The sequence below is a fragment of the Triturus cristatus genome, chromosome 7, assembly GCF_964204655.1.
Source record: "Triturus cristatus chromosome 7, aTriCri1.1, whole genome shotgun sequence".
Taxonomy (NCBI): domain Eukaryota; kingdom Metazoa; phylum Chordata; class Amphibia; order Caudata; family Salamandridae; genus Triturus; species Triturus cristatus.
The window spans coordinates 156,936,179-156,946,866 of NC_140590.1; the positions used below are offsets into that span (position 1 = coordinate 156,936,179).

The 10,688-nt window shown below is 44.9% G+C and overlaps 1 protein-coding gene across 1 annotated transcript; it reads left to right on the forward strand.

Annotated features, from left to right (window-relative positions):
• Window positions 1–1,639: 1,639 nt before the first annotated feature.
• Window positions 1,640–9,910, forward strand: LOC146809094 (uncharacterized). The gene is made up of 2 exons (XM_085615892.1): window positions 1,640–2,014; window positions 6,624–9,910. The coding sequence occupies exons 1-2, from the start codon at window positions 1,682–1,684 to the stop codon at window positions 6,825–6,827; spliced, it is 537 nt and encodes a 178-aa protein (XP_085472018.1). The 5' UTR covers window positions 1,640–1,681; the 3' UTR covers window positions 6,828–9,910.
• The last annotated feature ends 778 nt before the right edge of the window (window positions 9,911–10,688 follow it).

Genomic DNA, 10,688 nt, shown 5'->3' on the forward strand with positions numbered 1-10,688 from the left:
TCCTGGTTGTCCTCGACGCCTCCTGGTCCTCGTGGCTGAAGAGTCATTGGTGGGCATTTGTCTATCGTGCCCCTAGTCACTGGCAAGTGACCCAGACTCTGTCCCCTCAGCTTTCAGGTTCTTCACATCTTCGATCCAGGCTTGGATCTCTTCGGACACTTCGCATCTTCCCGGCAGCAGCACTTCTTCGCCAGCTTCCATTGAAAACGACGAAGCGACCCGACACCATTTGACACCTCTGCACCCGGCTTCCCTGGGTGAGGTAACTCGAGTACCCCAGTGCTCCCGTGGGTGTTGACCCTAGAACTGCCTAAGTCCAAGAGGGTTTGGTCCTAGACCATTTCTAGGTGTCCCTAATCTTTAAAAATCTAACCGTGACTTTCCCCATAGAAGCTGACGGGAGCTCACGCCTGTGTTCCCACACTGCACACGGCCCCCTTGGGTCCCCTGTGTCACTACCTTGGTTGGTTCCTTGGGGTCCCAGCGATTCTACAGGCTCTAGGCCTTGTGTCTAGTTAAGTCATGGTTCTTAAACCACTATTTTAGTATATGGTTTAGCTCACCCCTAAGGCCTGACGTGTATTTGTGCTATTTTACTGTAATATTTGAAGTGTAACTTATGTGTTTTGACCTCTAGCCTCATACAGAGACTAGTAGGGTGTGTTTAGTAATAAATACATATATTTTATATATATTCCTGTTGTGGTTGCCTTTCATTTAGCCATTCAAGAGATTATAGACTGGTAAAAAAAGCTGCTTTACATTCCTTCAAGACTTAGCCTGAAGGCTTCTCTCCATAGCTACCATTGGATAGCTTTCAATAAAGGTTGTCTTTAACCTATCATCAATAAGGGGTTGCTTGGACTGGTGCAAGGTGCCCACTATAACTAGTGGACCGCATATACCAGGCCAACAGGGCTCCATCCACTTTGTTTATCAGATGCTCGTTCCATCTCAGTCAGTCATAGCTTTCAACTGTGCCCTGGTTTCGCTCGACTAGATGTCCGCAGTTGGTGTTTGGAGCTTTTAGGCATTATTTTTCACGTAAAACTTTTAGAATTCATAAGTCTGGTTCCACTGATTAGATTTTTGTCGTTTTGGTGTCAAATAATTTATTAAAATGTACTTTGTTTTCTTTTTTTTCTAAATTAAGGTGGGCATTTTCTTGGGTTGTATTTTCACTTTATTACTCTTTAAATGCTGCATTAATACTTTACACAGTGCGTCTAAAATAAGCTTGACAGCTTTTGTTGCAAGCCACCAGAGGGTTAAGCACAGGTTAATATAGTGACTTTTTGTGGTTCACCATGACAAGGATTTCAACCCCCTCCCCATACCCCCACCAACCAACAACCCAATTTCTCATAACAAGCTTTACATGCACCAGCTGCACTCTCTTTTCCGGGGTAATTCCTAGGACATAACACTTCTCAACATATCTCTCCTCGCTCTGCTGTTCTCACAAAATTAACAGCGACCTTAGAGTCTGAAGGACATCAGAGAAACAGTCACTTATCAGGTAATGCAAACACACAGCAGTTATTCCGAGTTTGGCCTTCTGGGGGAATTCCAAAGCAGGATAAGGCTCCTACTAGGACACCGTGTCACAGCTCTCACACACAGATCTGCTCCAGACACAGCCACGCACAGACACAGGCTGGAGTACCCCTCACCACCAGCAATGAGCAACCAGGAAACCCCACAGCCTCCGGCGATCTACTCTCGTTCATTGTATGGTTGCAGCCCCATGCCAGGCAGCCCCCCAATGCACACATATGAGGAAATTGCATACATCAAATACCCTGCAACGACCCCTCAGTACCCTGGAGTGGGCGCTCAGCCGCAGTACAATGTAAGCTACGCAAAGGGGCAGGATGTGATGGTGAGCTCCCAGCCAGTGGTGCTCAAGGTCCCAGTGCAGGTGAAGGAGCAGGATTACCTGGGCTACTCCATATTTACCTTGCTGTGCTGCTGCTTACCGCTTGGGGTCGCTGCTCTCATCTTCTCTATAAAGGTGAGTACCTTGGACATGTCTCATCATTATTGCATCACTTCATGGAGGCCTGAGGGATGAGCAGGGCATCAGGTCAGATGTGAAGTGTCTAGGTGAAGCTATGATGTTCTGGCATGGATACTGTAGACAGACCTCTCAATCGTGTACAAAGAGGGTGAGATCGAATGGTCCCATGGAAATGATAGAGCTTAAACATTCTGTGGCGGGCAAGGAGGGTTTTCCAGGTGGGTGATGCCATTTAAGTCATTGGAAAGAATGTAGCTTAATTGGTGGGTGAAGAGCAGTCCAAGGGGTGTGATGTCCTCCAAGTGATGGTGAGCTGAGATGCACTGGTCTAGCTTAGAGTGATCAAATACTTATTAACATGGTTACCAGAAGAAAGGACTTCAAGAGTTGTATGTAGGGCCTTGTGTACCTAATAGAGGATATCTAATGACATGACTGTTGCTGAGGAGCGAAAACAAATGTTTCATTCCCCAACATCAATCTACCAAGTGGAGTCACTGGTTAAAGCAGAGGTGCCTCCACAAAGCTGTGTGTTTGGATCTCAATGTGGAAATGGCAGGGGTGCTGGGCCTGGGAAGGAGGGGAGCGCCTCACGAGCTGGGTGGTGGCCATAGACTAGCATTACTGGGGGAATCAGTGAGATAGGAACAAGGGATACAAGATAACATCTTCATAGTCAGGAAAAAGTCAAATGGAGGCAGAGTGGATGAGCAATGAGGTGCCTATGGGGAGTGGGCCCCAGGAGTGAAGAAACATTTGGGTAGAGTAGCTATAGGATGTCAATTTCTGATATGATATTCTTGAGCTGTTATTTCCACTGGGGCTGAACAAAGGGATACTGAGAAGAACATGCCAAAACACTGACAAGGAGCAATGTACCAAAGTTTTACAAATATGAAACTGACATTATTGTGTGGCTAAGGTAATGGAAAACATGGCAATCTGGATGCCATGGAGTAGGAAATGAGATGAAGGACAGAGGGAAGAAGGAAATGAGGAAATGCAAGACCTCCAGGGACAAGATAGACAAAGTCTGAGCAGAAGGCTAATAGGAGAAGATCTCCACATATCATAGCATTTATTCAGACCATTAAAAGTTCATAATAATTCCTAATTGATCCATACTGTGTAGGAGAGATTTATTTCTTGACGTGATGTCTTCTGGATCATTGAAAGGAGATCACATATCTTTTGTCGTAGAAAACGTTCTCTTTATTCGTGTATCAAAATAAGTTTAGAACATCATCTCAGCCAGTCACCGCGCTTCGTTTCTGTGAAGAAGCTGTGACATTCTAGTGGTCACCACAGCAGGGCCAGCTGTGGAGTAGAAAGCACCACAGGGTGAGCAGTGAATAGGGCAAGGATCCTGGGGTGTTGGCCGGTCTGTGAGGGGGGACCAGAGAGGGCAGATATTGAATGGAATCAAAGTAAATCCCTGGCTATGTAAATGGGTGGGAGCATCATTTGGGGCCAGTTTAATCAGAGGTCATGTTATAGAATACCTTCCCTGATGCTACAAGTAAAGGGCAAAGCTATTTGTGCCATTGTTACTGAATGTGTAGTAGATGAATTTGCAAAATGTATGTGAACCCGGGCAAACACAGATAACGTATATACACATACTTTTTGCTGTGCTCGGAAGAGATTAAAATGAGAAAATAATGTGAATCCACTTTTCCATGTAAAAGGCAGACTAGGAGGTAGATTCAGTTTCTTTCATGATTTGTTACATAAGTAGTAAATTAGAGCACAATCAGATTTTTCAATATTTTGAAAGTTTCTATTGGATAAGGATCCTTTTTTAAAATCTCTTTGACACTTATAAAATCAATTATAATAAAAAAGTATATTAATTAAGAACTCCACCAAAAAAACGATGGATTCATGTTTGACTTTGTGAAAAATACCTTTCTGCAATACGAAAGGAATCGAATTTGTTTGCTCGTTTGTGAATCTCACAACAGCAAAATGGTCTTACTCTAATGTTTTTGATGCACCTGTGCAAAGTTTCTGTAATTTCGACAGTGGTGTCTGATTCTTTCAACATAATAGGGGCAATCATCAATCACCTGACCTTGGGCATACAGTGTGCAGTGGCGGCTGTTACGGAACAGAAGTGGTGAGGCAGGGGTGGTTAAAAAAAAACCAGAAAAGATCACTTACCTGCTGGACGCTGCCTCTCCTCCGTCCTCTTCTGTTCTTATCAACTCCCGGCAGCACACAGGCTCCCAGACTCCCCTAAGCCAATCATAACACTGCTGTCATGTAATAGTAGTACCAGCATGACAGCAGTGTCATGATTGGTCTGAGGGGCCTGGTTTGCCACTCATACAGTGTCTGGGAGCCTGGGACTATTCTCCACCCGGCTGTGTAACACAGCCGGGTGGAGAAATGCTAAGTGCGCATGTCAGTTTGGCCGTCCTAAGATGGCTGGCCAAACCATCATGTGCACTTATGGGGCCCACCACTCCTTCTCCATGATGACAGCCCAGCCCCACCCCACCCTAAACTGGCTATGTACTGAAAAATAAAATGATAATAACATTGTGTTAGTATCATTTTATTTTTCCTTTTGCACGGCTCTAGGAGCAGTGGGGCGACGCTCCTCCGCCTTAACAGGGGAGCCGCCGCTGACAGCGGGAAGATCATACAGACTAACAATGTTTCTCATATAAAACTTTTGTTTTGACTCCTGCATAACCTACTTTATGTCGCTACAGACACTACAAAACAGGAAATGAGTGCTGAAATCAGACTGATTTTTGAGTCAGTTGCAGCCACCATGTTGGTGGGGCGGAACACCCCGCCTTCCTATTTCAACAGAATGCTACCTGAGACAGGAGCAAGGCCCAGTTGCAGCAGACAAACTAGTGACCCATCTGGCAGAGAGGACCCCCCCATCGAAGTATTGGGGCTGTTGCGTCTTGGTGCCTAATGCCCAATGAGCCACTTACGAGTCACCGTAACAGAGCTTCTCCACACTGCTCCCTGCTAGGCATACACTGTGATCTGGAACATCTCATAATGCTAGAGCACTTATTAAAGACATTAGAGGTTTTCAAGGGCGTTTAGAGGGAGATGTTGAGCTGTGAAGATCAAGCTGGAAAATGCTGTGGTGTGACCAATGAGGAGGCAGACGTCTGACTAAGATATTAACATTTCCGGCTTTGATGAGATAAATTATGTTTGCTGGAGAGTGTTGGCCCTTTAATGGCTTAGCAATAACCCACATCAGTCATAGAAAGGTGAGATAGGCTGCCCGAAAAATCAAGCTGCACTCATAGCATATCTAAAGTTCTCCGACATGGGTAAGGCCTTTATGTATACTTCTGTAGGACAAGATATTGGACATACTTTTGAATACTATGAGAACTCTTGGTCTGTGGGGGAGAATCCATCTGAAGGCGTCTTAGGGGTGTCTAGGGAAATGTTATTTTATTCCCAGCTGTGACTACTTTCTTGGCAAAGATTTGTAGAAAATGTACTTGTACCACAGCATACCCTTCCCTCTGTTCCTGGAGGGTCTTAAATAAGGAGGGGATATCCTGGAAGAGCAAATGCATCGGAGGAAGATGTAGTGTAGAAAGTACAAAGAATCATGGCCCGAGAATGCAAGGATGTCAGGACCACACAAGATAATTGAACACGTATGAAGTAAGCCATGAGCATAGGCTGACGAGTTCGATTTCAGGGTAGTGCAAAAGTACAGTGCACGTGTGAAGTGGACATGGAGGGCTTTGGCCTTTGGTAGATGCTTAGCATGGCCTCTATGCCAGCGCCTTGAGACCCTCACGGGTGGGTAGTGCGCTCTACAAATGCTATGATTGATTGATTGATTGATGAAAGTATAGAATAGAACGAGCATACACAGGGAGGTATTTGCTTTTTGGAGTATGCAAATAACTACTCCTGCAGTACTCTTTCACATACTCGTACGTGCCTCTCTGAATTAGTCCCAAAGCATCTAAAATGGGATTAAAATGGGAATATTCAGGGAATATTCATATACGATTAGTAAAAATAGAAAAGATGATGCTCTCCATGCTCTTTTAGTAATGAGTTGGGCGTTTGGGACAGATTCGCAAAGGCATGTTTGTAAAAGAGAACTCCTGTAGCACTGCTGCCCGTACTCATGAATGCTTTTGTGAATCCTCCTCATAATGTTTGAGGCGTAGCCTGTAGAATGCTGTTGAAATTGGGATTAACAGAGAAATGGCCTAAATTGTTGCTCTTTGCAGCATTCACTTAATACTGTACCACAGATTCTGCATAATCCGTGGTCTTGCGAAGAGCTTGTGTTAGTACCGTAAACTATTAGCACAGTGTAGAACCCTGGGGAGCAACAACTTATCTTGCAAGTCATTCTGGGATATGTAGTCTGCATTTGGTTGGTCAGATCCCTGTTGCAGGAGGAGGTCCGGATGTAAAACTCAGGTCAGCATCTTAACTAGGGAACCATGATGGATGTTCAGGCTTGGTTAGAATGGCTAACCAAGCAAGCATTCTGGCCATGCCATCCAGTGCTGCCCAGAAGGTACCATGATGCTATGTCCTACCACGCTTTTTAATAGCATATCATTAATCTATTTATCTACTTTTTCAGACAAGAAAAGCCAATCTTCGTGGTAATGCCGCTGAAGCAGTGAGCAATTCCCAGATGGCTCGCACCCTCAACCATGTGGCTCTTGGCATTGGGTTAGCCATTATTGTTGCATGGGTTGCCTTTGTGGTATGCATGTGCATAGCAGCACAGAACTCCATGAATGGCATAGACAATTCCCCCAGCATCATTTCCCAAAATGGCTGAGATCATCACAACTGTGAACTGCAGGCACCCTGGAGGGCTTCGAGGACATCCTTCACTCAAATCCTGCTGGCTCCTCTGTGTATTCCAGCATCAGTGGACGACCAGGCATCTCATCACCCACAGGACAAAGACTTTGTACACAATGTGGCTGCCCTTGCTATAGCCCTTAGATTTCTTGCAGGAGACTGAGAACAAGACAACCCTAAATACTAGCAACATGTCCAGAAACTGAGCCTGTCCTTTGAGTTTTATTCAAGAACTTTGCAAGGATGTTAGTCGGAGATGGACAGAAAAAACAATGGGGCATATTTACAAGCCCCTATCGCCATCATAAGGTCACTTTCTTTGGCATTGTGTTGGCAATACGGGCTTCGCCTTATTTACAAGGCAGCGTTAAGCCACTTGATGTGGCTTAACGCTGCCTTGTAATTAAGGCCCCCTTTCATGCTATACTTAGCCTGAAAGGGGTGGGCAATGGGTGTTGCAAACATAAAAACAGCAAAACGACATGCATGATTGTTTATGTGCAGGAAGGTGTCCCTTCCTGCAGATAAACAAACATTTTAAAAATGACGCGTTGCAACTTCTATGTGTTCTGCACAAAGCAGCACACATAGAATTTACAAATCGCCATTTGAGATTGTTTATGTGCAGGAAGGTGGACCTTCCTGCACATAAACAATCATTCACAACAATGCAGGCACTCTTGCACTATGGTTCAAGAGTGTCTGCGTTGGCACTAGGCAGCTAAATTTAGCGCTAGCGCAGGGGAAAACATAGGGCTGCACTGTATTGTTGTAAATATGGTGCAGCCCTGCGTTTTAGTAATGGCGCGCTCCGCCACTTCCTTGTACGTATGCCCCAAAGTATGTATCTGTTTTATTCTAGGTCTCTGGATCATGAGTTCTTTTTTCAATAAATGTGTAGAAATCAAGTTTCAATGGGAAGATTTTTAACTAAGCACAACACGTAAAAGAAGAAACCAGAAAATGGGTCAGAAAAGGAAAATGGCCTGTGTTCAGATAAAAACCGGGGAGGCGCCTTAAGAGTTATGGGGCACACAGTCACCCTCCAACCCCCCACCCCTCTGTCTGCCCCAGGGACACCCAAATAAGAGTGTCCCACGACACAGATTGGGAACATGCACTCAATATGTAATACGATCCCTGGGGCCACATTACACACAGTGCACCCAGGGACAATACTAATATTTCTACCTGCAGGGGCATAGCTTCATAGGGGGTCTGTGGGGTGTCCTACCCCCCAAATAAATATTGGGAGTCGAGTTTTGTGAGGCCCTGTCGGATTTGACAGAGTGTCTGAAGAACAAACGTGTTGTGCTGTGTGCACTCCAAGGGCATATCAACGAGGCGTTAAAAAATTATCGCCGCTTTTGCGTCCATTTTTGGACGAAAAGCGGCGATAATTTTAACGCCCTATTAGCAAAGACACGCTAACGTGTGAATCCATGCTTTGTTGCCCTTTCCCTTAACGCCCAGCTTTGCATCTCTAATGAGATGCAAAGTGGGCGTTCCTCCCCAGAATAACGGGAGAAATGTCGCTACGCGACATTGCTCCTATTATGAAGCCTCACGCTAAGAAGCATAGCGGCAAGCAAAGTAATGATAACCTCTGTTATCGCTACTTTCCTTATGCCTGCTTCAAGACCAAGGGGCATATTAGCGACAGGCAGCGATAATTATCGCTGACCTTGTATACCGCATTTTTCTCTATCGCTGGAATATTTCGCCAGGCTAGCGTTGTATTAACAACGCTTAGCGCCAGGGCGATGTATATTCCAGCGATAACGCCCTTTTCCATGAAACATCGCTGGTTTTCCAGCGATGTTCCATGTAAAACGGCGATATTCTTGATGATATGACCCTGTGGTCGTATCACATGAATCCACCTCCCATGTTAGGTATGCCTTAGTCAGGCGTTAAGGCATGCTTAGCGCGATTAACATAATTGCTTCACAGCATCGTAAATATCGCAAAGCTGCCTTCGTGATATTTACCCATGTTGTTTCCAAAGACACGCCTACTTCGCATCATTAGCGATGCGAAGTTAGGTGTGCTGGAAACAGGATCAAAATCAGCAAAACACGCGATAGCGTGTCTTTGCTGATAAGGCGATAAAATTATCGCCGCTTTTCGGCCGAAAACGGCCGCAAAAGCGGCGATAATTATTTATCACCGCATTGTTAATATGCCCCTGACATAGCCATGATATCCTATGGAAGGTGGATATCATGGCTAAGTATGCCTTGCCCTATCATCAAGCTATCGCCATACTTTGTGAGATTATCGCTGGATTTCCAGCGATAATCTCACGTTTGGCAGTTAGCGCTTGGAATTTTATCGCTTTTGAGATAAGCGTTGCTAATAGCACGCTATCTCAGCGATAAAATTCTACGTTACCCGGCAATAATTATCCTAGCGCTAAGTGTGCTTAGCGATAATTATCGCCGGTCCTTGATGATATGCCCCCAAATTCTGTCACAGGCAGGTGGCAGGGCGTTCAGCTTGGGGGTATGAAGATGAGGCATTTATAAAACGAACTGAGAAATTAAGAGTCGCTTGGTACAGTGATAGAACTTTGTCACTTCAAGGGAATCCTGTTAGAAATTATGTCATTGTCGAATTTATTAAATCTGACGTGATTGTCCAACATCTACAATATTATGCCACGCAAATGTGTTTCGTTATTTATTAAAATTACCAAAAACGTGCTAAAGTGTTCTGCAAAGCAGGCGCCTGATTGGTGCTTCCTGGCAGAGCCCACAGGAAGTTGCAGGGGCGTGAACTGGCCACTGTTGAACAGGTTGCAGATCTCTCATACTGTGAGCTTTGACCTTCTCAATATAAAATTTGTTTGTAATTCTGTAGATCATAAAATTCGTTGAGAATGTGGACATCTGGATCAACACAACTGGCACAAGGCATGGAGGCACACAGGTAGACACTGCAGGACGTAGACAAAATGATGATGGAAAAACAGCTATTTCGGGCCTATTGTACGATAACTATTTGCCTTCTTTGATCACGATATTTAATATAAAATAAATTCTTTCACATTGTGAATGTGCTGAATGAGTCTAATTTATATATTCTACAATAACAGGTTCTTGGGCTGTGCTGCTTCTCTGGTGCTTTTTCAGGGGGTGAGCCGAATTTAATGATGATACAGCAACATGTTTGTCATATCTTTTTTGTTAGGTACACTCCAATGCTTGTTGGGAAATCTCAGATGCACACCACCTGAACCACATACCCCTTGAATCCCACCGACCAAGCTATGCCCCTGGACCCACGGTGCACACCAGGAGACTTGCCTGATATATGATGGCGTTGTCAGTGCCCGGTTTGGTTATAGTGTGTATAGGGCGGCATTCTTGAAATGCGAGGTTGGCACAAGAGATGCTGCTTATGCCCAGGGACCAAACCCCACATGGCAAGGATGCGGTGATCATTTGCTTGGAGTTCCATCATGAAAAGTGTCGGGTGCCATCATATGCCAGGGACAGCACATGTGCCAGGGGTGCTACTATTTAATGCCACTGTCCACCTGTGATCTTCGATGGGTGCAGGCACTTTAAACATGTGGTTTATGCATGATATGTCAGAAAAGAACCTAACACAAGGCCTTTTCCTGTTTGGTACCAGAGCATCAAGCACCATCCCATATGCTCTTCAGTGGGTCCACACTGACACTCCATCTAGTAGTCAAGAGACAGAGGGGCATATTTACAAGAAAATGTCGCAACATGGTGCTGCAAGCAAATTCGCTGTGCTGAGCCGCGTCATTTTCTAAGTGCGGGAATGCGCCGTATTTACAACAATTTGATGCATTCCTGTACTC

What these genes read in the sequence shown, in the direction of transcription:
- LOC146809094 (XM_085615892.1), top strand. Translation starts at nt 1,682, where the DNA reads ATGAGCAACCAGGAAACCCCACAGCCTCCGGCGATCTACTCTCGTTCA. An exon ending in CTCTCATCTTCTCTATAAAG is followed by an intron (nt 2,015 to 6,623) that starts GTGAGTACCTTG and finishes CTACTTTTTCAG; the next exon opens with ACAAGAAAAGCCAATCTTCG.